Source organism: Entelurus aequoreus, linkage group LG01 (assembly GCF_033978785.1).
Source record: "Entelurus aequoreus isolate RoL-2023_Sb linkage group LG01, RoL_Eaeq_v1.1, whole genome shotgun sequence".
NCBI lineage: Eukaryota > Metazoa > Chordata > Actinopteri > Syngnathiformes > Syngnathidae > Entelurus > Entelurus aequoreus.
The window spans coordinates 9210597-9235483 of record NC_084731.1 but is presented as its reverse complement, the minus strand read 5'-3'; the positions used below and the strand labels follow the sequence as shown (position 1 = coordinate 9235483).

Below are 24887 nucleotides of genomic sequence, written 5' to 3'. Positions count from 1 at the left end.
ATCACCCACTACAGTTCTACCAAGGTTCTGTACAGGCTGTTATCAGGCGAGGATTAACATCTCAAACTGATAACATCAAAGTGAGGAATATCATTACTTTGGAACCAAGGGACATGATTCACCACTTTGACAGAAATGAAGAAGAAGTATTTAGACTTAGTGAGAACCAATAAGCATTGTCTGCGAGGGTAGTGGACGGATCCATCCAAATAGTGATAATATTAATACCAAGATGGTATCAGTATCGCATAGACATAGCAGGATGAGATCAATATTTGTCAGTTCTGAATTTGGATAATGAGATTAAAACACTCAAGGTGTGGACTTTCACCTTTAATTTCACACAATTGAAAAGAATTTACCTGTTAGGGGTTACAGCCCTTTTATGCAGACTATGGTATACCCCAGGGGTCGGCAACCCAAAACGTTGAAAGAGCCATATTGGACCAAAAATACAAAAAACAAATCTGTCTGTAGTCGCAAAATATGAAAAGTCTTATAGAAGTGTGTTATAATGAAGGCAACAAATGAAGTGTCTATATTAGCTATATTAGCCTACTATCAAAATGACTTTAAAAGTCTTATATAAGTGTTATAATGAAGGCAACACATGATGTAAGTGTCTATATTAGCTATATTAGCCTACTATCAAAATGACTTTAAAAGTCTTATATAAGTGTTATAATGAAGGCAACACATGATGTAAATGTCTATATTAGCTATATTAGCCTACTATCAAAATGACTTTAAAAGTCTTATATAAGTGTTATAATGAAGACAACACATGATGTAAGTGTCTATATTAGCTATATTAACCTACTATCAAAATGACTTTAAAAGTCTTATATAAGTGTTATAATGAAGACAACACATGATGTGTCTATATTAGCTATATACAAGCCTACTATCAAAATTACTTTAAAAGTCTTATATAAGTGTTATAATGAAGGCAACACATGATGTAAGTGTCTATATTAGCTATATTAGCCTACTCTCAAAATGACTTTAAAAGTCTTATATAAGTGTTATAATGAAGGCAACACATGATGTGTCTATATTAGCTATATACAAGCCTACTATCAAAATGACTTTAAAAGTCTTATATAAGTGTTATAATGAAGGCAACACATGATGTGTCTATATTAGCTATATACAAGCCTACTATCAAAATGACTTTAAAAGTCTTATATAAGTGTTATAATGAAGGCAACACATGATGTGTCTATATTAGCTATATACAAGCCTACTATCAAAATGACTTTAAAAGTCTTATATAAGTGTTATAATGAAGGCAACAAAAGATGTAAGTGTCTATATTAGCTATATTAGCCTACTATCAAAATTACTTTAAAAGTCTTATATAAGTGTTATAATGAAGACAACACGTGATGTGTCGAAATTAGCTATATACAAGCCTACTATTAAAATGACTTTAAAAGTCTTATATAAGTGTTATAATGAAGGCAACACATGATGTAAGTGTCTATATTAGCTATATTAGCCTACTATCAAAATTACTTTAAAAGTCTTATATAAGTGTTATAATGAAGACAACACATGATGTGTCTATATTAGCTATATACAAGCCTACTATCAAAATGACTTTAAAAGTCTTATATAAGTGTTACAATGAAGGCAACAAAAGATGTAAGTGTCTATATTAGCTATATTAGCCTACTATCAAAATTACTTTAAAAGTCTTATATAAGTGTTATAATGAAGACAACACGTGATGTGTCGAAATTAGCTATATACAAGCCTACTATTAAAATGACTTTAAAAGTCTTATATAAGTGTTATAATGAAGGCAACACATGATGTAAGTGTCTATATTAGCCTACTATCGAAAAATGAGGCATAATGATGCAATATGTACATACAGCTTGCCTAAATAGCATGTTAGCATTGATTAGCTTGCAGTCGTGCACTGACCAAATATGCCTGATTAGCACTCCAACAAGTCAATAACATCGACAACAGCATTCACGCACAGTATGAAACGTTTGGTGGACAAAATGAGACAAAGGAGTGGAAGATTTTACAGCCCTTTGAGACACTTGTGATTTAGGGCTATATAAATAAACATTGATTGATTGATTGATTGATTGATTGACATGTAAAACTATTGCGTCAGTCCACACTATGGTGAGTTCAAGAACCGCAGGTTGCTGACCCCCGGTATACCCCTATTTTTAGAGGGCTTAAAAGTAGACAGATTGTACACTACCGTTCAAAAGTTTGGGGTCACATTGAAATGTCCTTATTTTTGAAGGAAAAGCACTGTACTTTTCAATGACTTTAAAGAAATACACTCTATACATTGCTAATGTGGTAAATGACTATTCTAGCTGCAAATGTCTGGTTTTTGGTGCAATATCTACGTAGGTGTATAGAGGCCCATTTCCAGCAACTATCACTCCAGTGTTCTAATGGTACAATGTGTTTGCTCATTGGCTCAGAAGGCTAATTGATGATTAGAAAACCCTTGTGCAATCATGTTCACACATCTGAAAACAGTTTAGCTCGTTACAGAAGCTACAAAATTGACCTTCCTTTGAGCAGATTGAGTTTCTGGAGCATCACATTTGTGGGGTCAATTAAACGCTCAAAATGGCCAGAAAAAGAGAACTTTCATCTGAAACTCGACAGTCTATTCTTGTTCTTAGAAATGAAGGCTATTCCACAAAATTGTTTGGGTGACCCCAAACTTTTGAACAGTAGTGTACATCAATACCTTCTTTTTGAAAGTATTTTGGAGTCATGTACACTCGGGCTGCACGATTAATCGACAACGAATCGACATTGAGGTTTTAATTAGTGCAATTACGTAACTGGCTGAGTTCGGGGGGTTTCTCCGCCGTCACCGGCATTGGAGTGTCAGACATGTTGAGCCTCGCGTTTAATCGTCTCTCGCTTCAAATAGGGAGAAATACGTCTCACTCTGTGCGTCATTCAATCAATCAAAGTTTACTTATATAGCCCTAAATCACGAGTGTCTCAAAGGGCTGCACAAGCCACAACGACATCCGCGGCTCAGATCCCACATCAGGGCGAGAAAAAAACTCAACCCAGTGGGATGACAATGAGAAACCGTGGAGGGGACCACATACTTGACATATTACGGTTGTCTGTTCAACATCTTCCCGCTTAAAGCCAAACCACCGCCAGTTTTTCTTGGGAATTAATTCTTCCTTCATTTGTTACCAGATTCGCACCTCCTTTCTCTCGTATTACCACTCGCACCGCACGGCTAGCATCACAGTTAACTTTACCCATGCCGCTACCTCTCTGCTCGGCGAGGGCGTATGACGTTGCACGTGCGACAATTATGTGACGTATGTAAGAAGGTGCGTTTGTTTTATGTCTCTGTGAGAAGGAGAGACAAGAAAGAGTGAGAAACGCCTGTAGTGTAATGCCCGCAGCTAAAAGCAACTGCGTGAGAACGTATACTCCAATATCACGATATAGTCATTTTCTATATCACACAGAGACAAACCTGCGATATATCGAGTATATTCCATATATCGCCCAGCCCTACTAGCCCTACATTTTGCGCGTTCCCAAGAAAGTAGTGGGGTCCAAAAGACTCTTTGCATGTAGGGGTAGTGGGCATAACGAGAGGTAGGCTTTTTCAATGTGTGTACACTACATCTTGACGGTTGTGAAGAGTGATTGCTTTACATTACATTATCTCTGGCACTCATCGAGGGTGGAGGCTCCCCTTCCCTCTCCCGTATCTCTCCTGCTTGCTTCTTTGTCTTGTCTTGTCTTAACTTTCTTGTTGCCTCTTTTTGCACTGCTCTCCAAATTTAAACATTGGAACTATTTAACTGGCCTCAACGAAATTGACAAGATCTTGGGTTTGGGGGAACCTGCTTGTCGTGACGGAGCGGTTGTTGCTGGACTCTTGCGAGAAGAAGGGAGTGCCGCATGCCTGGCGACACTTTTCTGTCGAGGACGTGAAGATATCTACCTATTCGGAATTATGACAACAGGACATCTGCTGATTGGAGTAAGCATTGCTCTGGTTTGTCGACAAATTGGAAGTTGCCGGCAGTCTTCAAAGTAGCCCAAAGCTGCCACAAATGATTGGAGGATGCGGGAAGAACTGTGGACACTCGTGTGATTTTGGATCACATCGGACTGTCTGCCCCGCAGTTTTGAGGACCAGTCATAGACAATTTAGAGTGAAAAGCAAATTTTATTTTCACTCGCATACAAAACATTCTAACTTGGATGGTTTCCCTGGCTTGGAGACTCTCCCGAAGGACAGTGCAGCGAAAACACAACAAACTCCCTTCTTGTCTCTCATGGACACACACCTGTTGTTGTTGTTGACTTTGGACTGACTGGCAAGAACACCAAGGCCGCGGAAGCAGAGACACACTACGGGCTTACACACACACTTGCAACCATAAAAATATACGGCACACACACATACCCCACCCTCAATCCAACGCCCTTGACGCAAATCCCATAGGGGTGATGAATGGATGGATGGTCAGCGCCTGAGAGCTGCGGCCTACCATCATGACCTCGCCCTCCCCTCTGTTGCTAGATATCTCAAGATGTACGTTGTAATATGTATATGTGCTTTGCTATGGAGGTTTTTTCCCAGTCCAGACTGGGCCCCCTTAGGAGCCCAGTCTAGATTGTATTTTTTTTACTCATCCTTCCCCAGCGTTTACCATTTTTCCCATCCCTAACCCTTGTGGCGAGCCATCAGCGTTCCTGTTCTGTAACCCTGTACACTGTTTGTTTGTCTTATCTTGAACAGGTTTGTGCTGAAAACAAAAATGTGTTGTACTTGTGCAATGACAATAAAGACCTACCTACCTACCTACCTACCTAGTGATTGTTCTCCACTGCAATTCTTTGTCATCAAACATGGCACCTTGTGTAAACGATTCCACCACAGTAAGCTTCTTTTTAGCGAGAGTTTGTTTGTTGTTGCGGTCTTGTTCACCTCGTAAATTGTTGCATTTCCCGCACTCAGCCAGAGGCTTCGGTTTCAGATGCAGGAACAAGTTTGTTGTGCCGTTTTTTTTGTGCAAACTTTGCAGCGTGTAGTCAACTGTTACGCAAACATTAAAACCTTTTTTTGGAACAAACGTCTTGCTCCCATTGGCATTTTTGGCACTTCAAACACCACTGCCATACGTTGGAAGTAACACTCAGCATCAATGGTTGGAATTGGGGGTTAAATCACCAAAATGATTCCCGGGCAAAAAAACGCACTAAAACAACACCTCCAGGCAACTTCAAGCCTTGACTAACACCCTCCCCCTTCCACATCCCACCTCCCCAGTTTGTAAACAACCAAATGTAAATAATCAAATGTATTTCTAATGTATATACTTGTTCTTATGCTTTCTGAACTCACTATGTTCTCCGCTCGCTGTTCATATCCTACCAAGTCAGACCTACACTGTTTCAATGTCCATTTCTCTGATGATGCAATTGTTGATGACTGAAGTGCTGATATCAACCAAACCCTCCACATCCCACCCCCTGGATTGTAAATAATGTAAATAATGCAATGTATATACTCTGATGATTAACTTGTGTGATGACTGTATTATGATGATAGTATATCCACGTCAGAGAAGACTTCCGGTTCCGGTTCACCGTGCGTGACTGCTCGCCGTCTGTTCGCTGTTGCAAAAAAGCTAAGTAGCGCTCTATCTGTGTGCTTTTAATTGTTCTACAGCTTTCTTTATCACTTCTCAAACATTTTTAGTGGTACTATTTAACTTGCAAATCACCCGATCTCTGTCCCACCACCCTTTCCTCAGCTAGCTAGCTGCTAAGCTAGCGCGGAGAAAGGCAGCGCCGGTCAGTAAGAAGCTACTCCTACAGACCGCGACCACTTCCCTGAGGACAGCAGGAACTTCACTCGGTGACAGAAAACACTGTGAGTAATGGCTTCCTGCGCGTCTTGCACCATACTCACGGAGAGGTTGGCTCTGCTAGAGGGCCGTGTCCGCCAGTTAGAGCAGAGTAATGTCGTAGTAATGTTGCGGACACATCTGCTAGCGTTAGCTGTAGCAAGCTAACTAGCCCAGCTTGTAGCAGTCCTAAGCGGCCTACAAGCTACGGTGTACCGGTTGAGACGCATAATAGATTTAGCTCTTTAGCTAGTCCTACACCCCAGTCTACCGGGCACCACACCTTAGTTATAGGGGACTCCATCACCCGAAACATAAAGCTTAGCAAACCAGCCACAATAAAGTGTATCCCCGGGGCCAGAGCACCTGACATTGAAGCTAATCTTAGGGAGCTAACTCGCAACAGGCCTAGTAAACACGTACGACAGGCTAATCGCACCACTAATTATGCGAATATAGTTGTACACGTTGGCTCCAATGACACTAGAATGAGACAGTCAGAGATTACAAAGAGAAACGTAGCCAGGACTTGTGATCTCGCCAGAAAGATGTCCAGGCATCGAGTAATTGTCTCTGGCCCCCTGCCTGCGAGAGGCAATGATGAGAGATATAGCAGATTAGTCTCGCTTAACAAGTGGTTGTCTAGCTACTGTAGGCAGCAGGGACTAACGTTTATTGATAACTGGCCCTCTTTCTGGGGCAAACCAGGCCTGCTGATGAGAGACGGCCTTCACCCTAACCAGGAAGGCGCCATCATCCTGTCTAGAAACATAGACTACTATTTAAGTCTCACTTGACTGACTACACTAGAGCAAGCCCGGTCACAGGCAATTACAATGTCTGTTAGTCCGGGTGAGGAGTCAGTTAAGCTAGAACTAGCCAGCGCCAGGCTGGATAATCCATGTACGCATAGCAATTCTCTTAGAATAATACACAATTCACATAATGTTTTTTCTGTTGTGTCTGTGTCAGGGGTGGACATGCATTCTACTGAGGTGGCAAATTATGATATGTCCAGTCTATTGCAGCACCAAGCAAACAATCGGAAAATTCCCGTCATATCAATTCCTAGATATGGTCGAAACTATTTAAAGTGCACTACGCATAATAAACGCAACATTGTTAATATTGCCACTACGGATAATCTTAACAAAAACTCGTCAAAACAGCCCAATACCTATAATATGGGCTTTTTAAACATAAGATCATTGTCTCCCAAGGCGTTATTGGTTAATGAGGTCATTAGAGACAACAATCTTAACGTCATTGGTCTTAGCGAAACCTGGCTCAAACCGGACGAATTTTTTGCGCTCAATGAGGCATCTCCTCCTAACTATACGAATGCGCATGTTGCCCGCCCTCTTAAAAGGGGAGGGGGTGTCGCACTAATATACAATGAAAATTTCAACCTTACCCCTAACCTAAATAATAAATATAAATCGTTTGAGGTGCTTACTATGAGGTCTGTCACACCGCTACCTCTCGACCTGGCTGTTATCTACCGCCCCCCTGGGCCCTATTCGGACTTTATCAGTGAATTCTCAGAGTTCGTTGCTGATCTAGTGACGCACGCCGACAATATAATCATAATGGGGGACTTTAATATCCATATGAATACCCCATCGGACCCTCAGTGCGTGGCGCTCCAAACCATAATTGATAGCTGTGGTCTTACACAAATAATACATGAACCCACGCATCGCAACGGTAATACAATAGATCTAGTGCTTGTCAGGGGTGTCACCACCTCCAAAGTTATGATACTTCCATATACTAAAGTAATGTCCGATCATTACCTTATAAAATTTGAAGTTTTGACTCTTTGTCAACAAGCTAATAATAATAATAACTGCTATAGCGGCCGCAACATTAATGCTGCCACAACGATGACTCTTGCTGACCTACTGCCTTCGGTAATAGCACCATTCCCAAATTATGTCGGCTCTATTGATAAACTCACTAACAACTTTGACGATGCCTTGCGCGAAATTATTGATAGTATAGCACCGCTAAAGCAAAAAAGGGCCCCTAAAAGGCGCACCCCATGGTTTACAGAAGAAATTAGAGCTCATAAATTATCATGTAGAAAACTGGAACGCAAATGGCGCGCGACTAAACTTGAGGTTTTCCATCAAGCATGGAGTGATAGTTTAATAACTTATAAACGCATGCTTACCTTAGCTAAAGCTAAATACTACTCAAATCTCATCCGCCTCAACAAAAACGATCCTAAATTTCTGTTTAGTACAGTAGCATCGCTAACCCAACAAGGGACTCCTCCCAGTAGCTCCACCCACTCGGCAGATGATTTTATGAATTTCTTTAATAAGAAAATTGAACTCATTAGAAAGGAGATTAAAGACAACGCATCCCAGCTACAACTGGGCTCTATTAACACAAATACGACTGTATATACGACGGACACTGCCCTCCAAAATAGTCTCTCTATTTTTGATGAAATAACATTAGAGGAATTATTACAGCGTGTAAGTGGGATAAAACAAACAACATGTTTACTTGACCCACTTCCTGGGAAACTTATCAAGGAACTGTTTGTATTATTAGGTCCATCAGTGTTAAATATTATAAACTTATCACTTTCCTCCGGCACTGTTCCCCTAGCATTCAAAAAAGCGGTTATTCATCCTCTGCTCAAAAGACCTAACCTCGATCCTGACCTCATGGTAAACTACCGACCGGTCTCCCACCTTCCGTTTATTTCCAAAATTCTCGAAAAAACTGTTGCACAGCAGCTAAATGAACACTTAGTGACTAACAATCTCTGTGAACCTTTTCAATCCGGTTTCAGGGCAAATCACTCTACGGAGACAGCCCTCGCAAAAATGACTAATGATCTATTGCTAACGATGGATTCTGATGCGTCATCTATGTTGCTGCTTCTTGATCTTAGCGCCGCTTTCGATACCGTCGATCATAATATTTTATTAGAGCGTATCAAAACACGTATTGGTATGTCAGACTTAGCCTTGTCTTGGTTTAACTCTTATCTTACTGACAGGATGCAGTGTGTCTCCCATAACAATGTGACCTCGGACTATGTCAAGGTAACGTGCGGAGTTCCCCAGGGTTCGGTTCTTGGCCCTGCACTCTTTAGTATTTACATGCTGCCGCTAGGTGACATCATACGCAAGTACGGTGTTAGCTTTCACTGTTATGCTGATGACACTCAACTCTACATGCCCCTAAAGCTGACCAACACGCCGGACTGTAGTCAGCTGGAGGCGTGTCTTAATGAAATTAAACAATGGATGTCCGCTAACTTTTTGCAACTCAACGCTAAGAAAACGGAAATGCTGATTATCGGTCCTGCTAGACACCAACATCTATTTAATAATACCACCTTAACATTTGACAACCAAACAATTAAACAAGGAGACTCGGTAAAGAATCTGGGTATTATCTTCGACCCAACTCTCTCGTTTGAGTCACACATTAAGAGTGTTACTAAAACGGCCTTCTTTCATCTCCGTAATATCGCTAAAATTCGTTCCATCTTGTCCACTAGCGACGCTGAGATCATTATTCATGCGTTCGTTACGTCTCGTCTCGATTACTGTAACGTATTATTTTCGGGCCTCCCTATGTCTAGCATTAAAAGATTACAGTTGGTACAAAATGCGGCTGCAAGGCTTTTGACAAAAACAAGAAAGTTTGATCATATTACGCCTATACTGGCTCACTTGCACTGGCTTCCTGTGCACTTAAGATGCGACTTTAAGGTTTTACTACTTACGTATAAAATATTACACGGTTTAGCTCCAGCCTATCTCGCCGATTGTATTGTACCATATGTCCCGACAAGAAATCTGCGTTCAAAGAACTCCGGCTTATTAGTGATTCCCAGAGCCAAAAAAAAGTCTGCGGGCTATAGAGCGTTTTCTATTCGGGCTCCAGTACTCTGGAATGCCCTCCCGGTAACAGTTAGAGATGCTACCTCAGTAGAAGCATTTAAGTCCCATCTTAAAACTCATTTGTATAATCTAGCCTTTAAATAGACCCCCCCTTTTTTAGACCAGTTGATCTGCCGTTTCTTTTCTTCTCTCCTCTTCTCCCCTGTCCCTTGCGAGGGGGAGTTGCATAGGTCCGGTGGCCATGGATGAAGTGCTGGCTGTCCAGAGCCGGGACCCCGGGTGGACCACTAGCCTGTGCATCGGTTGGGGACATCTCTGCGCTGCTGACCCGTCTCCGCTCGGGATGGTTTCCTTTTGGCCCCGCTGTGGACCGGACTCCCGCTGATGTGTTGGATCCACTGTGGACTGGACTTTCACAATGTTATGTCAGACCCACTCGACATCCGTTGCTTTCGGTCTCCCCTAGAGGGGGGGGGTTACCCACATATGCGGTCCTCTCCAAGGTTTCTCATAGTCATTCACCGACGTCCCACTGGGGTGAGTTTTTCCTTGCCCGTATGTGGGCTCTGTACCGAGGATGTCGTTGTGGCTTGTACAGCCCTTTGAGACACTTGTGATTTAGGGCTATATAAATAAACATTGATTGATTGATTGATATATTTGTACCATGAATTGATTTACGTGTCAAAAAATGATTTTCAACTTTTACCTTGAAAATCATTTTTTGTCATGAAAATCAACTTTTACCTTGAAAATCTTTTTTTGACATGTAAATCAACTTTTACTTGAAAAAAAATGTTTTCTTTAAAAAAAAAATGTTTGTCTTGAAAATCAATTTTTACCTTGACAATCATTTTTTGTCATAAAAATCAACTTTTACTTTGAAAATATTTTTTTTCTTTAAAAAAAAAAGTTTGTCCTGAAAATCAACTTCCATCCATCCATCCATTTCCTACCGCTTATTCCTTTCGGGGTCACGGGGGGCGCTGGAGCCTATCTCAGCTACATTCGGGCGGAAGGCGGGGTACACCCTGGACAAGTCGCCATCTCATCGCAGTGAAAATCAACTTTTACCTTGAAAATCATTTTTTGTCATGAAAATCAACTTTTACCTAGAAAATAATTTTTTTCTTTAAAAAAAATGTTTGTCTTGAAAATCAACTTTTACCTTGAAAATCATTTTTTGTCATGAAAATCAACTTTTACTTTGAAAATAATTTTTTTCTTTAAAAAAATGTTTTCTTGAAAATCAACTTTGTACCTTGAAAATCATTTTTTGTCATGAAAATCAACTTTTACCTTGAAAATCATTTTTTGTCATGAAAATCAACTTTTACCTAGAAAATAATTTTTTTCTTTAAAAAAAATGTTTTGTCTTGAAAATCAACTTTTACCTTGAAAATCATTTTTTGTCATGAAAATCAACTTTTACTTTGAAAATAATTTTTTGTCATGAAAATCAACTTTTACCTTGAAAATCATTTTTTGTCATGAAAATCAACTTTTACCTAGAAAATAATTTTTTTCTTTAAAAAAAAATGTTTGTCTTGAAAATCAACTTTTACCTTGAAAATCATTTTTTGTCATGAAAATCAACTTTTACTTTGAAAATAATTTTATTCTTTAAAAAAAAAAAATCTTCAAAATCAACTTTATACCTCGAAAATAATTTTTTGTCATGAAAATCAACTTTTACCTTGAAAATCATTTTTTGTCATGAAAATCAACTTTTACCTAGAAAATAATTTTTTTCTTTAAAAAAAATTTTTTGTCTTGAAAATCAACTTTTACCTTGAAAATCATTTTTTGTCATGAAAATCAACTTTTACTTTGAAAATAATTTTTTTCATAAAAAAAAATGTCTTGAAAATCAACTTTATACCTTGAAAATATTTTTTTGTCATGAAAATCAACTTTTACCTAGAAAATATTTTTTTTCTTTAAAAAAAAAAGTTTTGTCTTGAAAATCAACTTTTACCTTGAAAATCATTTTTTGTCATGAAAATCAACTTTTACTTTGAAAATAATTTTTTTCTTTAAAAAAAAATGTCTTGAAAATCAACTTTATACCTTGAAAATAATTTTTTGTCATGAAAATCAACTTTTACCTTCAAAATCATTTTTTGTCATGAAAATCAACTTTTACCTAGAAAATAATTTTTTTCTTTAAAAAAAATTTTTTGTCTTGAAAATCAACTTTTACTTTGAAAATAATTTTTTTCTTTAAAAAAAAAATGTCTTGAAAATCAACTTTATACCTTGAAAATAATTTTTTGTCATAAAAATCAACTTTTACCTTGAAAATATTTTTTTTCTTTAAAAAAAATTTTTTTCTTGAAAATCAACTTTTACCTTGAAAATAATTTTTTGTCATGAAAATCAACTTTTACTTTGAAAATAATTTTTTTCTTTAAAAAAAAAATGTCTTGAAAATCAACTTTTACCTTGAAAATATTTTTTTTCTTTAAAAAAAATTTTTTTCTTGAAAATCAACTTTTACCTTGAAAATATTTTTTTGTCATGAAAATCAACTTTTACCTTGAAAATATTTTTTTTCTTTAAAAAAAAAAAAGTTTTGTCTTGAACAGGTTGAAAAACGTATTGGGGTGTTACCATTTAGTGGTCAATTGTACGGAATATGTACTGAACTGTGCAATCTACTAATAAAAGTTTCAATCAATCAATCAATGTTGGGTTGGAATTGGGGGTTAAATCACCAAAATGATTCCCGGGCACAGGCCACCGCTGCTGCTCACTGCTCCCCTCACCTCCCAGGGGGTAATCAAGGGGGATGGGTCAAAATGCAGAGAATAATTTCGCCACACCTGGTGTGTGTGCGGAACAATCATTGGTACTTTAACTTTTTTAACTTTAAAAGACAATAGTGTAATTATAATAATTACAACAACCGCCAGATGATTTATGAGACTTACATTTTCTGCTGAGGCTTCTTCCGTTTCTTGGCCGCGTAAAGTGTCGTGCTCGCCAGCATGTTGAAAATCCGACTTTGCAAAAGTGGACAAACGTAATCCTGCCTTTGACACAAAAAAAAAAAAAAAACACAAAGCCGCTCCAGATAAATTGAGGAGAATCACATCACCGGACAAAAAAGAAAGAAGAAAGTTGCCAGTGAAAATGCTACAAATGACGAGGGGAGCAGTCGGTGAACAACATGAACTTTTGTGTTTGCTTTCTTCCAGCCGAAACGCCCATCAGGAGTAAAACATTAAAAACAACAACAACTTCGATGTAATTCCACCAAATGTTAGGAAGCCATGAAGAGCGTTAAAGGGGAAAAGGTCTACGAGACGTCAGTCTGTGTGCAGCCTCTTCTTTCCTTCCCCTCGCAGAGGCGTGTGTAATATTTAAGGTGGACTAACTCGGATCCGGCTTGGACTCACCGCTGACATGTGCGGCAACCTTACGGACGACCTTAAAAAGGCATTGTTTTTCACAACTACAGTAAGAGTGAGCGTGTTGCACAATAAGTGTGGGAAATGCTGCTCATTTCCGTATCGATCTGATACCAGGTAAAGGACGCGGTTGCATTGCCAATACCAGGACTCGAATTTGAAGTTTTTAAGGTCAAGGCAAGTGTTGTCTGAAAGGAGGGCTCATATTTTAGGGCACCAATGCATGTTAGAAGGGCACCAAGGCAAACATTATTTTCTTTCGAGCTGATAGTCACACAAACACTAGGCGACGTGAAATTACCCTCTGTATTTGAACCATCCCCTTGTTCCACGGCCTGGGAGGTGAGGGGAGTAGTGAGCAGCAGCAGTGGCAGCGCTCTGGAATCATTTTGGTGATTTAACCCCCAATTCCAACCTTTGATGCTGAGTGCCAAGCAGGGAGGTAATGGCTCCCATTTTTATAGTCTTTGGTATGAACTCACGACCTACCCATCTCAGGGCGGACACTCTAACCCAGTGGTTCTTAACCTTGTTGGAAGTACCGAACCCCACCAATTTCATATGCCCATTCACCGAACCCTTCTTTACTCCATTTATCGTCTTCCGCTTATCCGAGGTCGGGTCGCGGGGGAAGCAGCCTAAGCAGAGAAGCCCAGACTCTCCCCAGCCACTTAGTCCAGCTCCTCCCGGGGGATCCCGAGGGGTTCCCAGTCTTTCCAACGTGTCTTGGGTCTTCCCCGTGGCCTCCTACCGGTCGGACGTGCCCTAATATATCTAATATATATACATATACATATAGTATATGTATATGTATATGTTTTCATGACAAAAAATGATTTTCAAGGTAAAAGTTGATTTTGAAGACAAAAATTTTTTTTTAGAGAAAAAAATGATTTTCAAGGTAAAAGTTGATTTTGAAGACAATTTTTTTTTTAAAGAAAAAAAATATTTTCAAGTAAAAGTTGATTTACATGTCAAAAAAAGATTTTCAAGGTAAAAGTTGATTTTCAAGACAAACATTTTTTTTAAAGAAAAAAATGATTTTCAAGGTAAAAGTTGATTTTCAAGACAAACTTTTTTTAAGGAAAAAAATGATTTTCATGGTAAAAGTTGATTTTCATGACAAAAAAAGATTTTCAAGGTAAAAGTTGATTTTCAAGACAAACATTTTTTTTTTAAAGAAAAAAATGATTTTCAAGGTAAAAGTTGATTTTCATGACAAAAAATGATTTTCAAGGTAAAAGTTGATTTTCATGACAAAAAATGATTTTCAATGTAAAAGTTGATTTTCAAGACAAACATTTTTTTTTTAAGAAAAAAAAGATTTTCAAGGTAAAAGTTGATTTTCATGACAAAAAATGATTATCAAGGTAAAAGTTGATTTTGAAGACAACAATTTTTTTTCAAGAAAAAAATGATTTTCAAGGTAAAAGTTGATTTACAAGACTTTTTTTTTTTTTTTAAAGAAAAACAATATTTTCAAGTAAAAGTTGATTTACATGTCAAAAAAAGATTTTCAAGGTAAAAGTTGATTTTCATGACAAAAAATTATTTTCAAGGTAAAAGTTGATTTCAAGAAAAACAATTTTTTTTAAAGAAAAAAAATATTTTCATGGTAAAAGTTGATTTTCATGACAGAAAAAGATTTTCAAGGTAAAAATTGATTTTCAAGACAAACATTTTTTTTAAAGAAAAAAATTATTTTCAAGGTAAAAGTTTATTTTCATGACAAAAAATTATTTTCAAGGTAAAAGTTGATTTTCATGAAAAAAAATGATTTTCAAGGTAAAGGTTGATTTTCAAGACAAACATTTTTTTAAGGAAAAAAATGATTTTCAAGGTAAAAGTTGATTTTCATGACAAAAAATGATTTTCAAGGTAAAAGTTGATTTTCAAGACAAACATTTTTTTTAAGGAAAAAAATGATTTTCAAGGTAAAAGTTGATTTTTATGACAAAAAATGATTTTCAAGGTAAAAGTTGATTTTGAAGAATAAACATTTTTTTCAAGAAAAAAATGATTTTCAAGGTAAACGTTGATTTTGAAGACAATTTTTTTTTTTTTTAAAGAAAAAAAATATTTTCAAGTTAAAGTTGATTTACATGTCAAAAAAAGATTTTGAAGTTAAAAGTTGATTTTCAAGACAAACATTTTTTTTTAAAGAAAAAAAAGATTTTCAAGGTAAAAGTTGATTTTCATGACAAAAAAAGATTTTCAAGATAAAAGTTGATTTTCAAGACACATTTTTTTTTTAAAGAAAAAAATGATTTTCAAGTTAAAAGTTGATTTTCATGACAAAAAATTATTTTCAAGGAAAAATATTTTTTTTAAAGAAAAAATGGTTTTCAAGGTAAAAGTTGATTTTCATGACAAAAAATGATTTTCAACGTATAAAGTTGATTTTCGAGACATTTTTTTTTTAAAGAAAAAAATGATTTTCAAGGTAAAAGTTGATTTTCATGACAAAAAATGATTTTCAAGGTAAAAGTTGATTTTGAAGACAAATTTTTTTTTTAAAGAAAAAAAGTATTTTCAAGTAAAAGTTGATTTAAATGTCAAAAAAAAGATTTCAAGGTAAAAGTTGATTTCAAGAAAAATAATTTTTTTTAAAGAAAAAAATGATTTTCATGGTAAAAGTTGATTTTCATGACAAAAAAAGATTTTCAAGGTAAAAGTTGATTTTCAAGACAAACATTTTTTTTTAAAGAAAAAAAAGATTTTCAAGGTAAAAGTTGATTTTCATGACAAAAAATGATTATCAAGGTAAAAGTTGGTTTTCATGACAAAAAATGATTTTCAAGGTAAAAGTTGATTTTGAAGACAACAATTTTTTTTTTTAAGAAAAAAATGATTTTCAAGGTAAAAGTTGATTTTCAAGACATTTTTTTTTTTAAGAAAAAAAATATTTTCAAGTAAAAGTTGATTTACATGTCAAAAAAAGATTTTCAAGATAAAAGTTGATTTTCAAGACAAAATTTTTTTTTAAAGGAAAAAATGATTTTCAAGGTAAAAGTTGATTTTCATGACAAAAAATGATTTTCAAGGTAAAAGTTGATTTCAAGAAAAACAATTTTTTTTAAAGAAAAAAAATATTTTCATGGTAAAAGTTGATTTTCATGACAGAAAAAGATTTTCAAGGTAAAAGTTGATTTTCAAGACAAACATTTTTTTTAAAGAAAAAATTATTTTCAAGGTAAAAGTTGATTTTCATGACAAAAAATGATTTTCAACGTATAAAGTTGATTTTCGAGACATTTTTTTTTTAAAGAAAAAAATGATTTTCAAGGTAAAAGTGGATTTTCATGACAAAAAATGATTTTCAAGGTAAAAGTTGATTTTGAAGACAAATTTTTTTTTTAAAGAAAAAAAATATTTTCAAGTAAAAGTTGATTTAAATGTTAAAAAAAAGATTTCAAGGTAAAAGTTGATTTTCATGACAAAAAATGATTTTCAACGTATAAAGTTGATTTTCGAGACATTTTTTTTTAAAGAAAAAAATTATTTTCATGGTAAAAGTTGATTTTCATGACAAAAAAAGATTTTCAAGGTAAAAGTTGATTTTCAAGACAAACATTTTTTTTTAAAGAAAAAAATGATTTTCAAGGTAAAAGTTGATTTTCATGACAAAAAATGATTTTCAAGGTAAAAGTTGATTTTCATGACAAAAAAGATTTTCAAGGTAAAAGTTGATTTTCATGACAAAAAAATATTTTCAAGGTAAAAGTTGATTTTCATGACAAAAAATGATTTTCAAGGTATAAAGTTGATTTTCAAGACAACATTTTTTTTTTAAAGAAAAAAATGATTTTCAAGGTAAAAGTTGATTTTCACTGCGATGAGATAGCGACTTGTCCAGGGTGTACCCCGCCTTCCGCCCGAATGTAGCTGAGATAGGCTCCAGTGCCCCCCGTGACCCCGAAAGGAATAAGCGGTAGGAAATGGATGGATGGATGGAAGTTGATTTTCAGGACAAACTTTTTTTTTTAAAGAAAAAAAATATTTTCAAGGTAAAAGTTGATTTTCATGACAAAAAATGATTGTCAAGGTAAAAGTTGATTTTCAAGACAAACATTTTTTTTAAAAGAAAACATTTTTTTTCAAGTAAAAGTTGATTTACATGTCAAAAAAAGATTTTCAAGGTAAAAGTGGATTTTCAAGACAAAACATTTTTTTTATAGAAAAAAATGATTTTCAAGGTAAAAGTTGATTTTCATGACAAAAAATGATTTTCAAGGTAAAAGTTGATTTTCATGACAAAAAATGATTTTCAAGGTAAAAGTTGATTTTCAAGACAAACATTTTTTTTAAAGAATAAAATGATTTTCAAGGTAAAAGTTGATTTTCATGACAAAAAATGATTTTCAAGGTAAAAGTTGATTATCAAGCCAAAGTTTTTTTTTTTAAATTAAAAAAATGATTTTCAAAGTAAAAGTTGATTTTTAAGACAAACATTTTTTTTAAAGAAAAAAATGATTTTCAAGGTAAAAGTTGATTTTCATGACAAAAAATTGTTTTGAAGGTAGAAGTTGATTTTCAAGAAAAACATTTTTTAATGAAAAAAAAAAGATTTTCAAGGTAAAAGTGGATTTTCAAGACAAAAATTTTTTTTAATGAAAAAAAAAGATTTTCAAGGTAAAGTTGAATTTTCATGACGAAAAATTATTTTCAAGGTAAAAGTTGATTTTCAAGAAAAATATTTTTTTTAAAGAAAAAATGATTTTCAAGGTAAAAGTTGATTTTCATGACAAAAAATGATTTTCAACGTATAAAGTTGATTTTCGAGACAACATTTTTTTTTTTAAATAAAAAATGATTTTCAAGGTAAAAGTTGATTTTCATGACAAAAAATGATTTTCAAGGTAAAAGTTGATTTTGAAGACAAATTTTTTTTTTAAAGAAAAAAAATATTTTCAAGTAAAAGTTGATTTAAATGTCAAAAAAAGTTTTCAAGGTAAAAGTTGATTTCAAGAAAAATAATTTTTTTTAAAGAAAAAAATTATTTTCATGGTAAAAGTTGATTTTCATGACAAAAAAAGATTTTCAAGGTAGAAGTTGATTTTCAAGACAAACATTTTTTTTTAAAGAAAAAAATGATTTTCAAGGTAAAAGTTGATTTTCATGACAAAAAATGATTTTCAAGGTAAAAGTTGATTTTCATGACAAAAAAATATTTTCAAGGTAAAAGTTGATTTTCATGACAAAAAATGATTTTCAAGGTATAAAGTTGATTTTCAAGACAACATTTTTTTTTTAAAGAAAAAAATGATTTTCAAAGTAAAAGTTGATTTTCATGACAAAAAATGATTTTCAAGGTAAAAGTTGATTTTCAAGACAAAACATTTTTTTTAAAGAAAAAAATTATTTTCTAGGTAAAAGTTGATTTTCATGACAAAAAATGATTTTCAAGGTAAAAGTTGATTTTCACTGCGATGAGATGGCGACTTGTCCAGGGTGTACCCCGCCTTCCGCCCGAATGTAGCTGAGATAGGCTCCAGCTCCGTGACCCCGAAAGGAATAAGCGGTAGGAAATGGATGGATGGATGGAAGTTGATTTTCAGGACAAACATTTTTTTTTAAAGAAAAAAAATATTTTCAAGGTAAAAGTTGATTTTCATGACAAAAAATGATTGTCAAGGTAAAAGTTGATTTTCAAGACAAAAAATGATTTTCAAGGTAAAAGTGGATTTTCAAGACAAAACTTTTTTTTTATAGAAAAAAATGATTTTCAAGGTAAAAGTTGATTTTCATGACAAAAAATGATTTTCAAGGTAAAAGTTGATTTTCATGACAAAAAATGATTTTCAAGGTAAAAGTTGATTTTCATGACAAAAAAATATTTTCAAGGTAAAAGTTGATTATCAAGCCAAAGTTTTTTTTTTAATTAAAAAAATGATTTTCAAAGTAAAAGTTGATTTTCATGACAAAAAATAATTTTCAAAGTAAAAGTTGATTTTTAAGACAAACATTTTTTTTAAAGAAAAAAATGGTTTTCAAGGTAAAAGTTGATTTTCATGACAAAAAATGATTTTCAAAGTAAAAGTTGATTTTTAAGACAAACATTTTTTTTAAAGAAAAAAATGATTTTCAAGGTAAAAGTGGATTTTCAAGACAAAAAATGTTTTTAATGAAAAAAAAAGATTTTCAAGGTAAAGTTGATTTTCATGACAAAAAATGATTTTCAAGGTAAAAGTGGATTTTCAAGACAAAACTTTTTTTTTTAAAGAAAAAAATGATTTTCAAAGTACAAGTTGATTTTCATGACAAAAAATGATTTTCAAGGTAAAAGTTGATTTTCAAGACAAACATTTTTTTTTAAAGAAAAAAAATATTTTCAAAGTAAAAGTTGATTTTCATGACAAAAAATGATTTTCAAAGTAAAAGTTGATTTTCAAGACAAACATTTTTTTTAAAGAAAACTATTGTTTTCAAGGTAAAAGTTGATTTTAATGACAAAAAATGATTTTCAGGTAAAAGTTGATTTTCAAGACAAAAATTTTTTTTAAAGAAAAAAATTATTTTCAAGGTAAAAGTTGATTTTCATGACAAAAAATGATTTTCAAGGTAAAAGTAGATTTTCAAGACAAAATTTTTTTCTTTAAAAAAAAAGATTTTCAAAGTAAAAGTTGATTTTCATGACAAAAATGATTTTCAAGGTAAAAGTTGATTTTCAAGGTAAAAGTTGATTTTCATTAAAAAAAAAAATTTCAAGGCAAAAGTTGAATTTATAAATAAATAAATAATAAATGGGTTGTACTTCTATAGCGCTTTTCTACCTTCAAGGTACTCAAAGCGCTTTAACAGTATTTCCACTTTTACCCATTCACACACACATTCACACACTGATGGCGGGAGCTGCCATGCAAGGCGCTAACCAGCAGCCATCAGAGGCAAAGGGTGAAGTGTCTTGCCCAAGGACACAACGGACGTGACTAAGAAGGTAGAAGGTGGGGATTGAACTCCAGTAACCTGCAACACTCCGATTGCTGGCACAGCCACTCTACCAACTTCGCCACGCCGTCCCCGTTCAAAACAAAAACTTTTTTTCAAAGAAAAAAAATATTTTCATGGCAAAAGTTGATTTTCATGACAAAAAAAGATTTTGAAGGTAAAAGTTGATTTTCAAGACAAACATTTTTTTTAAAGAAAAAAATGATTTTCAAGGTAAAGGTTGATTTTCATGACAAAAAAAGATTTTCAAGGTAAAAGTTGATTTTCAAGACAAATATTTTTTTTAAGAAAAAAAAAGATTTTCAAGGTAAAAGTTGTTCATGACAAAAAATGAATTTCAAGGTAAAAGTTGATTTTCAAGACTAACATTTTTTTTAAATAAAAAAATTATTGTCAAGGTAAAAGTGGATTTTCATGACAAAAAATGATTTTCAAGGTAAAATATTTTCAAGACAAAAAATTTTTTTTAAAGAAAAAAATCATTTTTAAGGTAAAAGTTGATTTCATGACAAAAAATGAATTTCAAGGTAAAAGTTGATTTTCAAGACAAACATTTTTTTTTAAATAAAAAAATTATTGTCAAGGTAAAAGTGGATTTTCATGACAAAAAATGATTTTCAAGGTAAAATATTTTCAAGACAAAAAATTTTTTTTAAAGAAAAAAATCATTTTTAAGGTAAAAGTTGATTTCATGACAAAAAATGATTTTCAAGGTATAAGTTGATTTTCAAGACAAAAATATTTTTTTAAAGAAAAAAAATATTTTCAAGTAAAAGTTGATTTTCATGACAAAAAAATATTTTCAAGGTAAAAGTTGATTTTCAAGACAAAAAATTATTTTTCAAAGAAAAAAATGATTTTTAAGGTAAAAGTTGATTTTCATGAAAAAAAAATATTTTCAAGGTAAAAGTTGATTTTCAAAACAAAAACTTTTTTTAAAAGAAAAAAAATATTTTCAAAGTAAAAGCTGATTTTCATGACAAAAAATGATTTTCAAGGTAAAAGTTGATTTTCAAGACAAACATTTTTTTTTAAACAAAAAAATTATTGTCAAGGTAAAAGTGGATTTTCATGACAAAAAAAGATTTTCAAGGTAAAAGTTGATTTTAATGACAAAAAATGATTTTCAAGGTAAAAGTCTATATCGGGTGGCATCCTGACCAGATGCCCGAACCACCTCATCTGTCTCCTCTCCATGTGGAGGAGCAGCGGCTTTACTTTGAGCTCCTCCTGGATGGCAGAGCTTCTCACCCTATCTCTAAAGGAGAGACCGTATCTCTAATGAGGAAACTCATTTAGGCCGCTTGTACCCGTGATCTTGTCCTTTTTGGTAATAACCCAAAGCTCATGACCATAGGTGAGGATGGGAACGTAGATCGACCGGTAAATTGAGAGCTTTGCCTTCCGGCTCAGCTTTTTCTTCACCCCAACGGATCGATACAGCGTCCGCATTACTGAAGACCGCCTGTCGATCTCACGATCCACTCTTCCCTCCCTCGTGAACAAGACTCCGAGGTACTTGAACTCCTACACTTGGGGCAAGATCTTCTCCCCAACCCGGAGATTGAAGACTAAGTTATATGATTTTTTTACTGGTGCACAAAATGAAGCGTGCATGAACATCACCTTGTTCAAAGAACACAACCAACACAGTGCATGAACTCACAACAAATTACACACCTGCAAACCAGTTTGACTTCTGCTGTTGCCGTGTCCATAATAAGCCGATAGGGAGACATTTTTATGTACACGATGAGTCGGGTGTGGCTTGACCTCCGCGGCGGAGGCTCCACCGAACCCCTGAGACCGACTCACCTACTAGGAACTAATAAGGAATTTCTAAGATTCAGAGAAAGGCTCAAGTAAGTGGTAAGTAACTTATGTTCCTGCTGTCTGTTCTGGTCTGCTGGGCTCGCTCTTGCTCTTCCACAGCTGGGCAACCAGCTGGTGGTAGCTCCACTAGGCACACCTGTCTCCAATCAGCACCTTGAGCTATTTAGGTGGTTGCAGCTGGTGGAAGCTGGGCCTTTGCACCTGTCATTCCTCCCTTGCAGCCGCCCTAACAACTGCTTCCCAGCTTTGTTCCCAATTGCCTGTGCTTCTTGGTTTCTGTCTCTCCATTTTTTGTTAACCACCCACTACACAATAACAAAGTAACTAGGCCCGGCCGGCTCTAAGTCATTTGACACCCCATATAGTAGTGGACTTTGTGCTTCCGCTCCCATTTATAAAGAAAGACAATACACTTGCAACTCAACAAGTGAAAGAAAAATATAATCTATTTAAAAAACTACCCTGTGAGAATAATAACTAAAACTTCGAAATCTAGTGCAATTTACCAATGGTTGCTTGAAACTACCATGCGAGCTACAGATGAATCATTTTATATATTTTTCTGCCACTAATCCTAACTTTTACTGTAATTGATAGAAATTATAATCATTTAATAAAGTGTAACCTTTTTTCGGAGACCATTGTTTAGTTTGCACAGTTGGACTAAATGCCCTCTAGACGAGGCTGTTGACAACAAAACACTGACTGTCAGGTTCAAACACTCAAGACATCTATTAAACAAGACAAGAAGCAAGAAATCAAACAGAGACAGAATTAAATTTGGCTCAATGAGGAGAAACGCGTAAACCTGTACCTTTGACAGTGTCACCACGCTCTGACGAAAGATTGTACGCCTCCTCTTTTATTTGGACTTTCCCTGCTTACATGGCAACAGCTGTTTCTAAGGGAGGGGGGTCGTAAACAGCCATCGCCTTTGGTTAAAAACAGTTAAAAGAAAAGGTCGTAAAACAGTTCAAAGAAGAGGTGCCGCTTTGTAGATCTCGGGTCAAGACAAAATATTTCCGTGGATTACAATACATCAAAGAAACCGAACCCCTCTTGTCTCCTCCCATTGTACACAGTGGAGTTTTACAATTTTGCTTGGTAGGATCAAAGACAGCTTTTTGTCCTCTCGCGGGGCGAGCTGAACTCAATGTAACACAAAGTTTTGTGATATTTTAGATACAATTATTCTGACACTGACTTATGTGGGCCAACAGCCACTGAGAAAGATCTACCAGTTAATAAGTAGGAGTTAAAACCTCGAGTCTTTCAAAATGCCAGTCCGCCAGGATGTGGTGATCAGCAGTGTCAAAGATTGCTGAGATCAAACCAGTATTGTACATTTCCCAGCATCAGGAGCCTTCATTGTGTAACTGGAGACCAGTGGAAGAGCTGTTTCTGTGGAGCGTAACTGGCGATAACCGGACTAAAGTCCATCAAAAATATCAGAATCAGAATCAGAATCAGAATAGTTTTTATTGCCATTGTTTGAGAACGGGTTCACAAACTAGGAATTTTTCTAGTTTGTAAATATTAGTAAATAGTAATAGTAAATAGTAAATATTAGGGATGTCCGATATTATCGGCCGATAAATGCGTTAAAATGTAATATCGGAAATTATCGGTATCGTTTTTTTCATTATCTGTATCGTTTTTTTTTTTTTTTTTTTTTTTTTTTTATTTATTAAATCAACATAAAAAACACAAGATACACTTACAATTAGTGCACCAACCCAAAAAAAAACCCTCCCCCCATTTCTTTCTGTTATCAATATTCTGGTTCCTACATTATATATCAATATATATCAATACAGTCTGCAAGGGATACAGTCCGTAAGCACACATGATTGTGCGTGCTGCTGCTCCACTAATAGCACTAACCTTTAACAGTTAATTTTACTCATTTTCATTCATTACTAGTTTCTATGTAACTGTTTTTATATTGTTTTACTTTCTTTTTTATTCAAGAAAATGTTTTTAATTTAGTTATCTTATTTTATTATTATTTTTAAAAAGTACCATACATGGTTGTCCAAATTAGGCATAATAATGTGTTAATTCCACGACTGCATATATCGGTTGATATCGGTATCGGTTGATATCGGTATCGGTAATTAAAGAGTTGGACAATATCGGAATATCGGATATCGGCAAAAAGCCATTATCGGACATATTTACTAAATATTGTATATGTTTGAAGCGGAGATGAACTGTGTTGCTACAACTGTTTGTAAAACACCAAGGGCGGCTTAGAAATGGGCCAATAATTGATAAAAACAGGTTTGGCTTTTTATAAGACACTGAACAACTGCTCGCTTGAAATGGGACTGGACAAAACCAGTGAACAATTAAATATGGAGAGCAGAGATGGACCAATATAGTGCTGAAAATGTTTTAATAAGTTGTGGGGAGGATAGCTGATTGTCTCTTTTAAGAAGACAAGGGAGATATGATTTACAAAACCAGTGAAGTTGTCACGTTGTGTAAATCTTAAACAAAAACAGAATAAAATGATTTGCAAATCCTTTTCAACTTAGATTCAATTGAATAGACTACAAAGACAAGATATTTAATGTTCCAACTGTTCCAAATGTTCCAATAACCATTAACATATTGCAAAAAAGTTACATGGCCTTTCCTTTTAACAACACTCAGTAAACGTTTGGGAACTTAGGAGAACAAGTTTTGAAGTTTTCAGGGGGAATTCTTTCCCATTCTTGCTTGATGTACAGCTGTAAGTTGTGTGAAATTATTAACACATTACCGTAAAATATCAAATACTATTGTTTAGCCCAGGGGTCACCAACCTTTTTGAAAGCAAGAGCTACTTCTTGGGTAGTGATTAATGCGAAGGGCTACCAGTTTGATACACACTTAAATAAATTGCCAGTAATAGCCAATTTGCTCAATTTACCTTTAACTCTATGTTA

The 24887-nt window shown here is 34.5% G+C and overlaps 1 protein-coding gene across 2 annotated transcripts in view; it reads right to left on the bottom strand.

The window, feature by feature from the left end:
- LOC133647980 (aryl hydrocarbon receptor-like) overlaps window positions 1-22006 on the bottom strand; it is a 103987-nt gene extending 81981 nt beyond the window's left edge. Inside the window, exon 1 of one of the 2 annotated variants that reach the window (XM_062043754.1) lies at window positions 21802-22006. In XM_062043754.1, the coding sequence (XP_061899738.1) occupies window positions 21802-21860 (59 nt within the window). In that variant the 5' untranslated portion in view covers window positions 21861-22006. Of the gene's footprint in view, window positions 1-12693; window positions 13099-21801 lie in introns of those variants that run through there. The other variant, XM_062043745.1, reaches the window with a different exon arrangement.
- Between the last annotated feature and the right edge of the window lie 2881 nt (window positions 22007-24887).